The 19,047-nt window shown below is 39.7% G+C and overlaps 2 protein-coding genes across 3 annotated transcripts; one reads left to right on the top strand and one right to left on the bottom strand.

Annotated features, from left to right (window-relative positions):
- Nucleotides 1-270: 270 nt before the first annotated feature.
- Nucleotides 271-12,823, bottom strand: LOC115418611 (basic immunoglobulin-like variable motif-containing protein). Its single transcript, XM_030133133.1, has 10 exons — nt 12,676-12,823; nt 7,472-8,029; nt 6,974-7,103; nt 6,742-6,837; nt 6,321-6,425; nt 6,138-6,232; nt 5,934-6,066; nt 4,403-4,486; nt 4,225-4,321; nt 271-4,134 (listed from the first exon to the last, which is right to left on the bottom strand). Exons 2-10 carry the CDS (start codon nt 7,962-7,964, stop codon nt 3,838-3,840), a joined length of 1,530 nt encoding a protein of 509 aa, XP_029988993.1. The 5' UTR covers nt 7,965-8,029; nt 12,676-12,823; the 3' UTR covers nt 271-3,837.
- A 262-nt stretch (nt 12,824-13,085) lies between these two features.
- LOC115417452 (inosine-uridine preferring nucleoside hydrolase) lies at nt 13,086-18,471 on the top strand. 2 transcript variants are annotated; one of them, XM_030131379.1, is made up of 6 exons: nt 13,086-13,107; nt 14,342-14,539; nt 14,726-14,908; nt 17,705-17,816; nt 17,889-18,025; nt 18,106-18,471. In XM_030131379.1, exons 2-6 carry the CDS (start codon nt 14,357-14,359, stop codon nt 18,469-18,471), a joined length of 981 nt encoding a protein of 326 aa, XP_029987239.1. In that variant the 5' UTR covers nt 13,086-13,107; nt 14,342-14,356. The 2 variants fall into 2 exon arrangements, with proteins under 2 accessions (XP_029987239.1, XP_029987240.1); XM_030131380.1 differs by having other exon boundaries at nt 13,097-13,107; nt 14,351-14,539.
- Nucleotides 18,472-19,047: the final 576 nt, after the last annotated feature.

Below are 19,047 nucleotides of genomic sequence, written 5' to 3'. Positions count from 1 at the left end.
AAGAAAAATTATGTAACATTATTTTGCGATTTTTATGAGGATTTTATTTTGAAAAACCCTACTGTGTATGTATGTGTGAGAGAGACTGACTTGAAATTGTATGAACAGTTGAGCATAAAACTCATAATTTACCATTTTTAATAAGGCTTTGATTTGAAATACCCTATTGTGTGTGTGTGTACATTCACATTTCTATGATGTCCTCCTTTTCATTTTATTCATTTTATTTATATATTATTTTTAAAATTATATATATATATATATATAATCATTTTTATGTTTTTTCTGTATTGTTAAAATGTTCTTGTATGGAAAATTTGACAGTAAAGTTGTTTTGCATGTTTTTTAGGTCAGAGAAAAGTCAAAATAGTGATCTCACTGACAAACCATGGGGATATAGCACCATCTTGTGGAATGTGTTAAATGAAAACACAAGACAAATGAAATTCTCACTGAGAGGATTTCAGCCAACCAGTTTTCACCATTCTGCTCTTTGCCTGAATGTTTATAATACGACACTGAACAGAGAAAACAGTGTCAGCGCTGAGAAGCAGGGAGAAACCTCCTCTGAAACAAATAGCGATTAATCCATAACTGAACATCCTATCTCAAAAATTCTTTCACTTGCGGCTTGTGGAGAGTCTGCTATAATCGTATTGATATATGTGTCAAAAAAGTTTGAACTGAATAAGCAGTGATTGTGGAAAGAGATTGTCTTGTTAATTCACTGGCGTTAGAATACATTGAAAGGCAAATCGCCAACTTCCTGTTGGAGTTTGCTGATGGGTGTCAGTTTATCATTTGTCAGGCTCAACAAGACAAACATTTTGGTGTTTGTTTCATGTCTCTACGACCTTCCTACTGGCCTCTAGGGCCATTTTTTATATGTACGGGGTGCTACAGAGCACATTTTGGCACCCAAGGGGTTAATTTGGATATTGCATGGAATTGTTTGCCTGACATGACATGTATGCCAAATTTGGTGAGTTTTTGAGCATGATGGGGGGGGGGGGGGTGTCAAATTGCAGTTTAAAGTGTAAAGTATAAAAATAAACAAATTGCTATTAATCCATAACCGTACATCCCAGCTCAAAAATTTTGGCATGCAAGAGTTGTGGTGAGTTTTGTGAATGTATGGATATATAATATGTGGAAAAAACTCCAAAGTAAAAAATGAGTTTCAAACTTTGCAACTTTCAGGGCGTATAAAAAAAAAAACAACTAAGTTATAAAAAAATTGTACAGAAAATTTTTTTGAGAAGGGTTTACCTTATCTTTTGGTGCTATTTAGAAGCCATTATGACAAACAGCTTCAGACTAGATTCAATTTGACGGTTTCACTTCGAAAGGCAAATTGCCAACTTCCTGTTGCAATTTGGTCATAAGTGTTAGCGTATGATTTTTAGAGCTGGATTACACGAACATTTCGCCATTAGTTTCATGTCTCTATGACATTTGTATTGGAAGTTTGTATGCAAGCGTGTTTTTCATTGAAAGGCAAAGTACTAACTTCCTGTTGGAGTTAGCTCATGGGTGTCAGTGTATGATTTGTCAGACTTGATGAGACAAAAATTTTGGCGTTTGTTTCATGTCTCTATGACATTCCTACTGGCTGCAAGGGCTGTTTTTGTATGTGTAGGTGGCGCTAGAGAGCACATTTTGGCACCTATGGGGTTAATTTTTACATTTTATCAAATTTTTTGCCAGGCATGACATGCGTGCCAAATTTGGTGAATTTTTGAGCCTGTTTAGGAGGTCAAATTCCAGTTTAAAGTGGCCCGGAGTAATGAAAAATGAACGAAATACAATAGGGCCTTACTGTTCCAGCCAAGTCCACTCACTGTGTGAGTGGGACTTACCTTCCAGACTCCCTTCCAGGCTCGGTCCCTAATAATGTCTGTACATAAACATGAAGAAAACATGCAGTCGTGACTTCCTGCAGTTCACATTTGGAATTTCAAGAGTGATTCCACTATCACTTTAGTACAGCTCCCAGAATTTTTGAAAATCTGGGATCATTAACACAGTCTTAGGTTTCACAAAGCACAAGGAAATGTCAGCTGCTTTCACAAACACTTTCACTGGACAGCATTTCCACTGAACTAACCACTGTACGTCAGGCGTGAAACAAGTCCATTTACCTGTACAATGAATCATGGAGGTGTGTCATTTCTGAAAAGGATGTCTTATGATTCCTAGGTAACACTAGTTGAATATCATGTATATGGAGTTTAAGAGGATGGGATATAGAACCATACATAAAGGCAGAAAAATGTGCATGTGATTGGTCATGGGATGATATGGAAATAGTCCTGTAGTGTGACTAACACCTAAAAACACCTAATCTCAGCTTATTTCAGTTTAAATACAGGGAGAGAATAAATAATTACAACACAGCACAGCCTTAAGTTGGAACTTCCTTTGTGGAATCAGCTTTGACAGTTCTACAAAATTTATTGCACATTAATTTTTGAGTTGGTGCTGTTTATCAAGTGTACACTCAGACTCAAGCACATAAGACAGTTGTGCTCCTCTTTGTTGATCATCTTGTCTGTATTTGGCATATGATGTCATGTTCACGTCATGACCTTCCAACTTGGCCTGATTTGCACCTGACGCACCAGAACTAGAGGCAGAGACTATCTGGTGGTGCATCACTTACAGTCACCACAAAAACATAAAAAGAGCTGTAAAAAAGGCAAAGAGGAACAGCAGACAGACTTGACAATAACTGAAAAATGTAACAATAACTCAAGTTTGGCCACCAGCAATAAGGGGATAAGCCTTGTAATAGTCAAGATTTCTTACAATAAACTGATACAGCTAACCCCGATAAAGCTTCATCCTTTATGATTTCTTTTCTAAAGATAATTAAGATGCAAAGTGTTTCTGAGTCAGTGCTACAGATACTCAGTACTCGGAGCGTCAATGCCCAGCTGTTAAACATGGAGTGAATCAGTCTAATGCAATGAACCTTTTGATAAACTCAGCAAATATCTGATAGTCCACTAGCTGCATTTGTGTGAGCCATGAACAATAATAGTTTGGAACTCACTATAGATTATGACATTAGGGGCGGTAGAGCGGTGCAGCGGTTGACAGTACTGCCTCAGCTGACCATCAGATGGGGTCTTTCTGTGTGGAGCTCACATGTTCTCCCTGTGTGTGAGTGTGGAGAACGTTACATCATGCAACTTAATAGGTAAAGTGGTCACTCTATACTGCCTGTATGCGTTATTGTAAGAGTGAATGGTTATTCGTTTGTATACATAAACGATTTCATCTGGGACCCCACAGAGGATTAAGCAGCTACAGTAAATGCATGGCTTATCAATGTCACTTATTTCTATAGAAACACTAGGTTATTTATTCTTTCAATAATTCTCATCTCACTGCTTCTTGCTGTTGCATTAGGGCCCTAGAACAAATGTACCGATGGTTTTGTGTAAGTTATTGCTTTGTTAAGAAGAGTTTTGAGCTAATACATGTGTGCGTTGATTGACAGCTTGCTTGCCTGCTGGCCCGATGTGATAAAGAGGTTACACCAACATGACAGTTTCGACCCGGCCTGACAGGAACACTGAAGGAAAGGGTGTGCTTGTTTGACTGTTTGCATACCAAAAGGTTTTCTATGGAGGTTTGTACATTTTTTGTTTTTTTCATAAAACTATGTGGATTTATTTGAGCTGATTAAACCTTCAGTAAGAGTGTTGAGCTTTGGGGGTAATCGTTTTTCAGTTTGTTCTTTTCATATTTGTTGGCTCATTATCATCTTAAGGTTTCTGAACTGTGTTGTAATTGTTTCTATTCCTCGCTGTATGTGCTAATGAACCTTCTTTAGTCTGTGATGTCTTCTTCCAGATCGCTGTCTGGGGAGCTCCGCTGTCTGTACTCCGTGGTATTGGACAGGCGCTTCCAGCTGGTGTCTTTCTGACTTCCCATACTGTGTGAGCGTCCCAGGTTTGCCAGCCGCTTGGATGACGTTCGCTCCTCTGCGTCCTCGCTGCCGTGGGCCTGCTCTGTGCCAGAGTGGTGGAAGTCATGGCGGAGGTTCTCCAGATTTAGAGCCCAGGGGCCGAGCTTCTGCCAGTTCACCCTCTGGAAGGCCATGATGCAGTGCAGGTTTCCCCCCACCTGTAAACAAAGTGTCTTAATTTAACCACTGCCCCTGTACAGGTTTATACAAAACCAACATTAAAAATAAAAGGTAAGAAAAATGAGAACCTTCTTTGTTTTCCGGCGCTGAATCCCCCTGTCTGTGTGACGGATGTCCAGGTAATCTGGATTTTGTGTGTTGAGGTCAGTCACTATATCTAGCCATCTGAAAAGAGAGCAAGGTTGTATACTGAAACACCTTGAAACTGATGCCTGATTAAATGAGGCTGAGAGAGGTGGAGCTTACTTTTTACAGTGAATAGCTGGGTGTTTCCTGCTGGGTTCACCAATTAAGATCCAGTACTCCATTTCATTTGGTGGCAACGGGCCCCTTTAGGCAAAAATCAACAGTGTACACACTGTAACACAAATATCTTTATACATGCAGGATCTAAATCTGCAAACATTATAGCAAGCATCAGGAAATACTAGAAATTAGTATCAATCAAAAATTTTTGTCCACGCAAACATTCAGATAAATGGTTTGAAATCGAGTGTGAATATACCCAAATGCTTATTATGAAAGTTACAAATCCAATTAAGCTACTTACTGTAATATATTTAACTCTTTAAGTGCCAGACAGTTAAGGGGATAATAAGCCTTAAAAGTGCCACAGAATTTGGCCGTTTTTCAGTATTTTGCGTCGTTTTTATAATATTTGAAGAATCCTGCAGGAAACCGCTCGGTAACATCCAACCGATTGCTGATTAGATCCAAAACGCACCGGACGCAGCCGATTCATTATTGATCGTAATTTGCATAATATATAATAATAATAATAATAATAATCTTTATTTATATAGCACTTTTCATACATTAAAAACTGTAGCACAAAGTGCTTTACATATCAGTTTAAAAATCAGTACCGCCCCCCACCCACACCCACCCACTCACCCGCACACACACACACACACACACACACACACACACACACACATATACATGCAAACCCACAAGCTCACACATACTTAAGAAGACTGACTGAGCACGGGTAGACCAGAACAAAAATGTACAAGTAAAAGTAAAACATCAATTTAGGAGGCGCTGTCTCAGGGAGCCTTCCGCACCAGGAGGCAGCCGCCGACCCCGGCGACCAGGCACCAGCGACACAGCCCCGCATCCCAACTAGTGGGAGAGGGCCAACTGGGACCCCCACCCGCCACAGCCCCCAGAGTCCACAGCCGCCCCCCGGCATGGAGGGCTCCCTCTGATGAAACACCGGAGAATAAGAAACATTAAAAAGATATAAAAATATTATTCGGTCGCGTGACCTCAAATTCCCGTCTGATTGGTCTCAAAAGGGGGACACAGAAAGAACGTCATCGAAATGTGAGAAAGAAATGGGGGTGGATGGTTTGTTTGTACACAAATATGGCGTGTTCTCCAAAGCCGATCTGATCGGCCCGTGGCACTTTACAGGTTGTTTTCGTAAAGCCGATTTAATCGGCCCATGGCACTGAAAGTGTTAATATATTAAATAAGTAACTCAGTGGGATATTATTAGGAGTGCTAACATTTAGCCTCAGTGATTTGTAGCTGATATTAGTGTCATGCTAATGTGGTGAGGGTTGGAGATGTCAATCACAACATGATCTGCCACGACTTGAACCGCACTGATGAGCAATATTGAGCTATATTTTGATCTAGGTTTTCTATCAAGTATGAAGAGTTATTTTCAGTCATCCTTTATGAGACACTCCACTTAATGCCATACATGTATTTTTTATACTTTCAAGCCAGCTTTCCAGTAGCTTTAAAGTGTAGTGTTGTGGCCTACCTATAAGCCTTTGCAGCCTTCAGTGGCGTGGCTTCAAAGCCCACTGGGCAGAAGTAGTGGTTCTGGCAGTGGTAAATGTAGGCCATAGTTTCATCCTTCAGTCCCTGTGTCAGTTTCATTAATGCCCCTTCAGCTAAAAAGACATGACTGGTTAAATGCTCTGTTTCGAGTGTGCCTGCACTGGAACATGACTGAGGGACTCACCTGTTTCTCCTGCTGTCTTGTGTTTTCCATGTGGCTTGTACAGAATGTAAGAGCAACCTCGCACTCTGAAATTGTCGTTAATTTGTCTGAACCACCTGTAAGATAACAGAACATAACAGAACTGTGAACAATTCCCAAAATGAAACACTGGAGAAATAGCACTGTAAGAGAGATTTTCTGTACCGCATTAATGTAGCATTGCCTGTGAAAGGACCAAACTTAATTTCTTCGAAAGGCGGCTGAAACCCAAGAATATGCAGCGCTTCCTCTTGAGAGATGGGTGGAAGACTAGTAATGCAAATACAGACACTTATTAGGAAATTATCACACACCACATGATTATATTAGTGACTAACTTGAATTTTTACTTCATATGATTTCTGCAGATTTCAAGTTAAATTAAAGACTGTTCAAGACCAGGATTTGGAATCACTCTGCAACAATACTATCATATCCTGTTGGTCATGATAACATTGATATCATGATAAAGCTTCTAGTGGCCACTGTAGAGGAGAGTATAACAACAGGGATTCAACTAGTGGAATCATTCATCAACTTCACCACTAGATGCAGAAACTCTGGAGAGGTCAGTCATGCTGCTCACCTCCCTGCACCCAAAGTGCTATACAAGAAGTTCCAGCAGGACACCAATGAAGAGATCCCACAGGAAGTCTTGTACTGAGGCCGACTGATGCAGTACCTGAAACAAAGACAACAAAAAACTCCATGAATATTGACATAAAATAGATACCAGTGTTTTACAGCAATGCTGGAGACTGAGGTGAGGCATAATTCATAATGCTTTTAAAGATTTCAAGAACTAAATATAACGTTACCATCTTCGCAGGTCAAGCACTTTTCTCTGTTTGATCTCCTCCAGTGAGGCATGAGGAGGGATGTCTTGCAGGTATCGGCTGGGTCGATCTGAAGACTTCATCTTCTTGGCGCTACATTTCTTCACATTGCCTAAAATACAATGTTTGACACTGGAGGTCATTCAGGGATTTGAACCATCTGTCTTTTTCATGACTTAATGTTTTATATGACATTAACATTGCAAATACAGCTATGGAACATAATCATGCTGTAATGCTGGGATACATGGTAAAAAAATTAGTTAACAGCAAGAAGGCAAACCATATATTTGTCCTAATAACTGAAAATCCCCCAATAGTGAGTTCAAATTAATGAGCCAGTTTCTCAATATAATGACAATACTATAGTGACACTATATTTTGACTTCTTTATTTTGACTTCCATGATCTTTTTCAACTCACTTGCGAACAGTAGTTTCCAAACAAATGAATATAAATATTTCAGAATATTTTCCTTACTAGTTCTTATTTTTCTGGTGAGCACAGCATTAAAGTCCGCTGTGTCAATTTCCCAAGCTAAAATAGGTTTTGTGTTGCTGGAGGTCACTTCTTCCATGTCGCAGTCCCCATCTGATCCCACATGGGCCCCTCCTCCTCCTGGCTGACAGGGGCTGAATTCAGTTGAGGGTTTAGGCTTCACCAGTGGCAGCCCATCATCAGGCTTGCTTGGGACCAGATCCCTGGCTGTGTTTGGGGGACGGTAGACTGACGCAGCCTGGTTGAGAAGAGCATAGTCAGAGCACACTGTGTAGAATTTCTCCCGGGAGTGTGTGACCGGACAAGTCCATGGCAGGTGGAGCTCTGCACTTGAAGCCCGTCTTACTCTCGCAGCATCCCGGGCCAGGGAGCTGAGAAGACCATGATCTTCTTCTACATCAGTGGGCCTCTGTAGTCCTGATGGTTCTGCTGGCCCAGACAGGTTTGCTCCTTGACCTTCGGATGTATTAGGCATTGAATATCCACTCAGACAGAATGGGGTGAGACTGGTTATGACACCGATGGAATAGCTGTCTCTGTCTGGGGGTAAAAGGAGAAACAGTGCAGGTAATATAAATAGAAATAGGAGATGTTATGCTAGAGATAGAACACTGCAAATATGTGATCACATCCAGGGCGATTCCAGGATCTGACCTTTGGGGAGGGCTCAGCCCCCAGGAAGCAGCTGACATCCGTTCTTGACAAATAATTATTAGGCTATTGAATTTAATCCAGTTTTTAAATTTCTTAGAAAAGGCAACTATTTTTCATAAAAGCATATATAACAAGAATCTGTAATAATTCAACCATGATCTATGTACAAGTTCCACTGGCATACAATCCCACCACTATGTCAGCCATTTCACCAGATGAGAGTCTAATGTCATCATAAACCTATGATGTATAATATTAATGATTAAGGATGAAGAATGATCAACTTTTCTCCAAACTAAGGAGAATCCTCAATTGACCACAGCTGTCTATTATATTGTGTCTCAGCTTTTTTGGCCTATTAAGGGATAAAAGACCATACTGAACTTTAGGCTATTTTTGGGCTATTTCTGAAAGCCTATGCCTTTTAAATGTGATTTAGTACTGTGTAAATATGATATGGAAATATGTGCTGTCCATGGCATGGAGAAAGGTAGTTCATGTCTCAATACATATTAAATCACATTTAGAAGGCATAGGCTTTCGGAAATAGCCCAAAAACAGCCTAAAGTTCAGTATGGTCTTTTATCCCTTAATAGGCCAAAAAAGCTGAGACACAATATAACAGCTGTGGTCAATTGAGCCACATTTAAATACACTATTTTTGGAGAAAAGTTGATCATTGTTCATCCTTAATCATTAATGTTATACAACATAGGTTTAAGATGATATTAAACTTTCATCCACTGAAATGGCTGATATAGTGGTAGGATTGTATCAGTGGAACTTGTACCTAGATCATGGTTGCATTATCACAGATTCTTGTTAGATATGCTTTTATGAAAAGCCTAGGGGTGTTAGGAAGGGGTGTGGTGGTACCCTGCTGTCTAGCACCTGGCTGTGCTGAGGAGAGGATGTCTCCAACTGCATGAGGAACAAAGAGGCAGAAAACTTTAGCTTGCGTTCAACTCAACTGCAGGATTTATTCTGCAGCGTTTGCCTCTCTGGGTTATGTTCCTCAGCTGTGCTATGGGCCATCTGCTGACCATTTTAAATAAAACAGACATTTGCAAAGGGTTTAATGTTCCCGTCCAGTGTTTCAGATTGTATCTTCTACAGTAGATACAAGAAGATGAAAATGAAACGTTTTTATTAAACTGTGTTTAATGTGACTGTACTTTGAAACGTGTTAAATTGTTAGATCATATAGCATCAGGTTTGGAAATTGTGGAAAAAAACGGCACCAGCGTCATCTCAAACCCCCGTTGCCATGGAGATTCAAAACACAGCTAGACAGCCAGAGTCCACACAAAATATCCAAAAACATATGAAACCCGCTTGTAGCAAGTGATGATTACGTATACTTCTTCTTCTTTCACCTAAAAAAACACTTGTGTTTCAGCAATAATAGTCCAGTAACCCAGACCATTCCACTTCTAACTTAGCAGACAACAAGTTAGTGCCCTAACTTATCTTAGTATGCCTATTCTGCAAACTTACACATAAAGGCATTGATAAAATCCTCTTGTGGGGTCAGTGGGCTCTATGTACAGCCCCACTACTTCCAGAAGTTCAGGTGGCTCCTTTAGTTCCAGTCTTTCATTATTGGACACCAGAGGCGGTTTCTCAAAGACTGCAAGGGAAGCTCAGCTTCCCCTAAATTTACGAAAATTAAATGGTTAAACATGTATGGTTATGTTGACATTTCATTGACAACAAATGTGTTAGAACATGTTCATCTCAAAGACGAGTTCGTTCAGAATCAGCTTTATCACAAATCAGCGGACTCGATGTTGTTCACTTCTCATACATTCCCATTGTGCTGTTTTCTCATATGATCTATAATCAATGCATTTGCCCGTAGACACTCAGCGTCCATGCACTTCAATGGGACTGAGTGGAACAGTTTTTTTCAATGCCTCAAACCTGGATGGTAATTGGATAAATGCCACGATGTTGTCCCACCCCCAGACGCTCAGCGTCTCTAGGGGTGAATGGAGCTGTAGGCGGACCTTGGCTGGGCTGGACGCCAGGCTTCCACGTGTTGATTGGAGGATCAGTCGAAAGGCTGAATCCCGTTTGACTGACAGCTATTTTGAGATCTACTCTTTCACTTGACTGAGTTCAGTTTAATACCGTTGCGCATTCTGCTTGTGAAATCGAGAGAGAAACCACTATGAAATTACTTGTTCGTTTCTTGCACTGTAAATAAAACACACTCATTGTACTTCCTTGTTTCACTTTAACATAATTTCAACATTTTCTTGTTTCAGTTACATAATTTAATCATTTCTTGTTTGAGTTTAATATCGTTTTGTAGATAGTTAAATTAATCATACTGTTGGCTAGGTCGGAGTGAACTAGCTATCAAGTCCCTGGAAAAGATGCCTACTTGGTACGATAAGGTCACTTACCATTTTCTTAAAAAGGAATGGAGGGCAGAATTTATGTTTAAATAACTTGGCAATTTTTTTTGATGTAAGCCGACAATGAGCTTCCCCTGTGTGAAAGACGAGCAGCCACCACTGCTGGACACACTGATTAATCCAGGTGTGCCTAATTAATCAGTGGTCACAACCAGAGCCCTATAAAGAGAGTTATGACACGTTTTAATGTCATCACTCCAGTGATCACATGGTTCACGTAAGCCTGAATAGGTCCACACAAACTATGCACTCCCATTTAATGAGAGAAACAGCAGTGAGCATGGTAGATCTCAAAATAAACCACACACAACCGTTGTGTCACTACTTTATGTACTGTTGTGTGTGTTACACTTTTGAGTAGTGGGGTGCACCACTGAAAGGACTGCATTTATTGCTTTGAAACTTACATTTTGGGGGGACAGGTTGGTGTCAGCTTGGATAGACTGCTTATGTGAGAGGTGTTAACTTTACAAGTTCATTCATTCTGCATTTGTACTGTACTCATAAGGAGATAGACAATTTACCATTTTTAAGTTTTACTATTATTGAACTGTGGTCCAAGCAGAAAACAGTGTTTAGCTGTGAACACTGTGTGTCTGCCAAGCTCTGCTCTGATAACACACAACACAATATTACCCAGTGGATAGCATAGTGGCTAACTTAGCATGCTAACATTAGCACAGACACTAAACTCATTAAAAACTCAACATTAGCAAACTCAAATTCAACTGAATTCTCATGGGATGAGTCGGATCTTACAAACGCCAAGTGACAGAAGTTTCTATTCCTTTAATTCATGAACAATAACTTTAATGAACTTGTACTGGCAGAGTTCAGCTCTACAGCAACTCTCCTCCTAATTAGCACATGACCTCAGCTGACAAACTAAACCAAACACCACCAGGTTCAGCAAAATAACTAAAATGAAACCCACCGATAACAACATTTGTCCTAACGTTATCTTATTGTAAAAACTCCAGAATTTGTGGTTATAGTGGTTAAATCCCAACAGCTGGCCAAGTCATGCAAGCTAACTATAGGGCTACAGCTGACAATCGAACGTAACAGTTGTTTAAGATATAAATTTGTACAAACCCTAACCCTAACCAAAGAAAACTGAATTTACAACATGAATGTCAGCTAATACAGGAAATACAATTGATAATTTGAAAGATAACGATATCTTATTAACTTAGCACTGGAGTTGCTAGATCAGCTGCAATAGAAATGAATGTGTTCCGATGGCATTACACTCAATGTTTGGAACTACTGGCCCCTCCATGACCTGGAAGAAGGTGCATAGTTTGTTGACAACGGGAGTCTATGGAAGTGTCGCAACTCTGATATATATGGAGGACTCTGGTCACAACAAGAAGTAGTAGGCACACCTGGATTAATCAGTGTGCCCAATAATGAAAGACAGGAAATTAAGGAGCCACGTGAAGTTCAGAAAGTAGTGGGGCTGTGCGTAGAGGCCATCGCTGTTTAATAGACATCTGACAGATTATGTCAAGATCCTGAAATGAAGCATTACCTGGTCATTAGTGTTTTAACACGCTGCTCCGACAGCTGCACCGCGGGTTATCTGCCCTGCCTCTAGGGCTGCTTATTTTGATTTCTTCAGAAAAGCCCACCCACTAATCAGAGACTAGAGATGCATGCAGGCAGGTTGTGTTTGATTTTACCGGCCCATTTGGGTCGGTTACAATCCCCCCCATCTCAAAACAGGTTTGCGGAAAAAAAAAAAAAAAAAAAAATAGGGTTGGATTTAAGGACTAAATGACAGGATGGGCTAAGGCAAGTTTTGGATGGGCTTGAGCCCCCCAAGAAAGGGCCAGCCCGGCCACTGGATCACATACTGATACGCCTCACAAAGTCATCACCCTGAATGCCTTTGTCTAACCAAACACACTAAGAAGCATCGTACATTACCTTTAGCCTGTACTAAGTCACCTATTATGATCACAGTATGTTTTAATCCCAGCCAACAGGACAATAAACATTAACAGCTCACATGTGAAGCCGACCTGAACACAGCAACATCAGTGCTGTTAACGTATAAACACGCCCAGCTGTTACAGCTATTTTCATCACCAATATTTATCATACCTGGTGCAGAGTCTTCAGAGCAAATGGCAAATCGACAAGCTAACTATTTATCACTACACTTAGTGACCTATTAACTCTGGACATCTGAATAATGTACGATAATAAAACTAAAACGTCGTCCTCCTGACCCGCATCCTCTTCCTGTGCAGGTTAAGGGTATGTACCATCTTACAAGAACGGAGGGGGGGGGGGTTCAAAAAGATAGAACGTACCAAACCAGATTGTAACCGTGAAAATATCTAAAATGAGAAATAAAATAAATTACATACTAGGGTTAAAACTATTTTTAATTATCATTATTACGATTATCATTTGCGTTACAAATTTTTATATAATATTTCTCCTTAAACTCCCCGTGTCTTTCCTGTGTTATTAAACTTTAAAACGGTCCAACCAATCAGAGAGGCATTTGTGGCTTCACTCCGGCAGAGGGTAAACCTGTCCTTTTTTTGTTTGTTTAATGAACTCTTTGTATTTTCGATCAATTAAATCTAATATTTTAAACAACTTAATGATAAAGACTGTATAGCCAGATACATAACATCTTAGTCACTGGCAAGAAGCTGTTAGCCAATTGTTAACACTTTCTCAGCTCAATGGTTTTTTCTATATGAAAGTTTCAGTAAACAATGGCAAAGTGTCAAAATACCTAATTGTACGTGAATGTGTCTTTCTCTTCTCAGCGGCGACTTTATTATTGTGTAATAATCTATAAATATAAGTCGTAAACAGATCACTATACAGTACTTTGTCTGTAGGTGACAACGCATGTGTGATATATTTACTTAACACTTAAAGATCTTAAACTATTTTTGTGATGACATTCAAATGAATTTTTCTCCATATCCAACCTTTCCTAGGTGATTTATTGTGCTTTCTTAGTTCATCCTATGCATTTTTCAGTGTAAATCAAGCGGTTGCCTATATTATATTTACTGATCATGTACATCAATGAACATTGCACAATGGACACATTGCATAAAAGCCATTCTCTGGTTTCTATTTAAATATACGAGCTTGTTTTTGACTTTGTATAGTTACATTAATTTTATATTTTAAATATTTATTTTTTTTATATTTTAAATACTTATGACTTTATTCCCTAAGAGTAAGTCTTTTGTATATAAGTTTGAATGTCTAATTTCTATTGCATGGATGGTGAGCATGCAAAAATAAAAATCTGGAATCTTTAATGTAGATGTTCATAGGAGGTCAAAGTAAATTCAAAGGTTATTTTATATATATATAACGGAGAAAACTGGAGAAAGAGAAACTTTTCGACAAAATATATCATTAACTGACTGTAAAATCTAGCATCTACAACCATTATCCCCGCGGTGGCTGTATCATTTGTCAGATTACATGGGTTTTACTGATGAATCGATGTTGCAGAAGACGACAGTGTTTCCACGTTCACTGAGGAGTCTCTGAATGTCCATATGGGTCACATCTCATGACTATATCTGAAGATTTTACCTGAATTGTCTCACTGTATTGATAGGATTAGTGGTTCAGAAGTTACTAAACATTTTAGATCAGTAGATGCTGTTGGTCACTGACAGCTGCTTTGGTCTTTAAGGCTTAAAATAAAAACAGGTATTTACAACTCATATTTCTTTATCTGAAGGAAAGATGCTATATTTGACTGTGACTTTGTAATATTTAGATTTCGCAGGAGGCAATGGCGAAGAAGCTGGTGATTATTGACACAGACTGTGGCATAGATGATGCTCAAGCTATAATGATGGCCTTGGCAGCACCCAACATCCAGGTCCTGGGTGTCACCTGTGTCTTTGGGAATGCAGACATTGACAATGTGTGTCAGAATGTGTTGAGGGTACTGTCTGTCTGTGAGCGTGAGCAGGTAAGTTCATTAACCATCTTTAAATGGCCACATCAGATCAAATCCTAAACTGTAGTTGTGGTTGTTTCCTCCTGTCGCTGTTTATGTGGCTAAGAGCTGAGCATATATGAGGATTGTTTTATGCCTTGTCAATTTTCCATACACACAACTTAGTGAAAACTGTACTAATCAGAATAATTTTCACAGATACCAGTATTTCGTGGTGCTCGTGGTCCTCTGGTGGGAGCCAACAAACCACATAGTGATCACTTTGGAACCGATGGACTCGGAGATGTGATTAAAGACAAAGACCCACAATGGGAGAAGAAGATCCAGAGAGAACATGCAGTCGATGCAATGATTCGACTGGTTTCTGAACACCAGAACCAGGTGAGAAACCTGACGCAGATTATGTGTTGTATGGGATCAGATTTGTGTCAATATAATCCACTATAACTCTCAAAAACAAGCTGAGAGAAACAAAAGATAAATTGATTTAAAAAAAAAAAAAAAGAAACTTTTTTTTTTTCTTAAACTTGTATGAATGAATTTGTGCCCATTCAAAGTTAATATAATGAAGGGCTGAAAGACTTAAAACAGTTCATTCCCCAGGCACAAATGAAGGAATATATAACATAAACAAAGATAAAACTAGAAAAGCAGGCAGATCAGTCCCCCCATCACTAAAATGTAATCATTTGTTCCTTGTGCCGGTATCAACATTTCCTGAAAACTTCATCAAAATCTGTCCAGAACTTTTTGAGTTATGTTGCTAACAGACAGACAGACAAACAAACCCAGATGAAAACATAACCTTCTTGGCGGAGGTAACAACATCTCATCAGTCAGTTCCTCACATCGAATATTAGTATCAGCACAGATTTTTTTAGTCAGTGCATCTCTATTTAGGTGATCATGTAAAACAGGTCTTGCTGTTAAATTACCAGCTCTTGCATTTGTGCAGCCCTTCTTCTGGTTTGTTGCTCTGACACAAACGTCATCCATTTTTTCAGGTTAATAATTTTTAGACTGTATAAACAAAGTCATCCACAAGGTTAAAATGTTATGGTTAACTCACTTTGTTATATTCATAGGGAAATTTGTCCTCACAGCATCACCTACCATTAGCATTAGCTTTACTGATTAGCATTAGCAACTGGTCAAGGGCACTGACTAAAATTGCATTTCAGGCTTTTTTGGACCCAAAAGTGGTCATATTTGGACAAAAGGGTAGAGCTGTTAAAGTGTGACGGGTAAAAATTGCTAAGCTAATATTATTGCTAACTTTCTGAAAAAACTGGTCACACTGCTAACTAGAAATGCTGTGGAGTAGATTTAGCTTATTAGTAATGGAAACACATTCAGTCCAGTTTTGTTTCAGATTATATTAATGTCAACTCTACACAATATATAAATGCATAATGTGAACCATGAGCCTTTGTTTAATGTTTTTTTTCTGCTCCACTAGCTTGGAAATGGTGGACACATTGACATTATCGAAACATTAAATGTTAACAATAGCTAATGTCCTAAGTTATTCCATAAAGACTTTAATGGCCTCATTTGTGTAGTGTACTGTAGTGTTCCCCTAATATGGTACTGCTGTCTGTCAGAAAAAAAATATTTTATTCAATGAACAGAAGCTCTGAGAGTGTAACTCAGCAGCCCAGCATGGATTCGTTCAATTAGCTTTAAAATCTTGTTAATTGAGTAATAATTGACAAAATAACCATTGGTAAATTTTACAGGGGGTCCAAATTCAGTGAATGGGACCAGTATTACACTTTAAAACACTTAGTATTGGGTTTAGTTTCAATTAGTTGCTGAGATACTGATGTACACTACATTGCCAAAAGTATTGGCTCCCCCATCCAAATAATCAGAATCAGGTGTTCCAATCACTTCCATGGCCACAGGTGTATAAAATCAAGCACCTAGGCATGCAGACTGCTTTTACAAACATTTGTGAAAGAATGGGTCGCTCTCAGGAGCTCAGTGAATTCCAGCGTGGAACTGTGATAGAATGCCACCTGTGCAACAAATTCAGTTGTGAAATTTCCTCGCTCCTAAATATTCCACAGTCAATTGTCAGCTGTATTATAAGAAAGTGGAAGTGTTTGGGAACGACAGCAACTCAGCCACGAAGTGGTAGGCCACGTAAACTGACAGAGCGGGGTCAGCGGATGCTGAGGCGCATAGTGCGAAGAGGTCGCCAACTTTCTGCAGAGTCAATGGCTACAGACCTCCAAACTTCATGTGGCCTTCAGATTAGTTCAAGAACAGTGTGCAGAGAGTGATGAATCACGGTTCTCCATCTGGCAATCTGATGGACGGGTCTGGGTTTGGCGGTCGCCAGGAGAACGATACTAGTGGGACTGCATTGTGCCAAGTGTAAAGTTTGGTGGAGGAGGGGATTATGGTGTGGGGTTGTTTTTCAGGAGCTGGGCTTGGCCCCTTAGTTCCAGTGAAAGGAACTGTGAATGCTTCAGCATACTAAGACATTTTGGACAATTCCATGCTCCCAACTTTGTGGGAACAGTTTGGAGCTGGCCCCTTCCTCTTCCAACATGACTGTGCACCAGTGCACAAAGCAAGGTCCATAAAGACATGGATGACAGAGTCTGGTGTGGATGAACTGGACTGGCCTGCACAGAGTCCTGACCTCAACCCCATAGAACACCTTTGGGATGAATTAGAGCGGAGACTGAGAGCCAGGCCTTCTGTCCAACACCAGTGTGTGACCTCACAAATGCGCTTCTGGAAGAATGGTCCAAAATTACCATGAACACACTCCTAAACCTTGTGGACAGCCTTCCCAGAAGAGTTGAAGCTGTTAGAGCTGCAAAGGGTGGACCGACGTCATATTGAACCCCATAGACTAGGAATGGGATGGCACTGAAATTCATATGAGAGTCAAGGCAGGTGAGCAAATACTTTTGGCAATATAGTGTATGTTGATCCATACACAGATACAGATAAAAATGACTTAAAATTGACTTAATCTCGAGAAGCAAATTAATGTATCCTCTCAAATTAGTGTGCTTTATTTCAGTTAGTTTTAGTCTCTGTGTTCTTACATTTGTTTCATATGTCAGCAGTTTATAATGACAGAAATCTGATTCTTTATACAGTATGTTTTGTGGTATAACCTGTGGTGACGTTGAACTGAAGTCTTCTTTTCCACAGGTGTCCTTGGTGGCTCTCGGCCCACTCACTAATCTGGCACTGGCAGTCAGACTGGACCCAGATTTTCCACAAAAACTCAAAGATCTGTACATTATGGGCGGCAACATGGAAGGTAATAAACAACAGAACTGCAGTATTTGTATTCCAAACATCCAGCCTCTTGTACTCCTTCTTGTCTTTGCAGGAAAAGGGAATGTGACATTATGTGCAGAGTTTAACTTTCTAATAGATGTAGAGTCTGCCTACATTGTACTGGAAGAATTTCTGTGCCCTACGTTCATAGCAACATGGGAATATTCCTGCAGAAATGCACTCCCATGGGTAAGCCATGCACTTGTGAAGAACTGCACAATCCTGCATGACTCCTCTGCTCCAAACAAATGCTGTTGGTGAATTTACAGGAGTTCTTTGAAGAGCTGATCAATCAGGATGCACCTGCTGCTCGCTTTATGAAGATGATCACGTCTAAATGCTGGGCCTACTCCAAAGAGACCATGAGGAACAAACGAGACATATACTTTGGACCGGGCTTTGTCTCATACGACGCCTACGCCATGGCTGCCTGCATCGACAGTAGTTTGGTGACAGAGAGAATTGAGTGTCCAGTCCGAGTAGAGCTGCAAGGCTCCATCGCCCGTGGCATGATGGCATTAGATCGCACAAATGAGTTAAAAAAGAGCCACAGTGTGTTTGTTTTGACTAAATGTGATATTGACAAGTTTAGTCAGTTACTGATGGCGTCCCTTAGACAACCCTGTAATAAATGACAAACCTCCTAAAAATATCCTCCTGAGACCCTGTAAGGAAAAGTTTGGGCTTTTTTTACATTAAATAATTGACTTGATTGGAAACAGCGTAATGCAACAGTTTTTTAGGTACATTTTGTATTTTTTATTTTTGTATGGAACGTCCTTTGGAACGGACAGCTTTTTTTTGTAGGTAAAGCTGTGAAACTCGTCTCCTACAGAGGACAAAAATGCATTGCTGGTTCTCGGAAGGTCAAAATCTAAAACAGACAAATATGCAGTAAACTGGAAAACCCTGAATAAATGGCAAATTAATGTATGTTTGACAACACTATCCCAGAGGGATCAATGAATGGTATGAGAAGTCAAAGTATGGTATTAATGAACATTAGGGCCAATGTATGGACGGTTTTGGTGCAGTTTGTGTTTTTTTAGAAATGATGTTCATCACAAACAGCATTAAAGTACAGCTTTTTTTAAAATTTAAAAATAATTTTTTTAGTTTATAATATTACAAGTAGATCTGTCCAACTGGAGAAAATAAATCTAAAGTTAATCTGTGGAAGTTGATGTGTCTTATAGTTATTCACTCATTTA

Source organism: Sphaeramia orbicularis, chromosome 4, assembly GCF_902148855.1.
Source record: "Sphaeramia orbicularis chromosome 4, fSphaOr1.1, whole genome shotgun sequence".
NCBI classification, from domain to species: Eukaryota; Metazoa; Chordata; class Actinopteri; order Kurtiformes; family Apogonidae; genus Sphaeramia; species Sphaeramia orbicularis.
The sequence above is the reverse complement of the archived record's forward strand: the minus strand, read 5'-3'. Positions and strand labels throughout refer to the sequence as shown.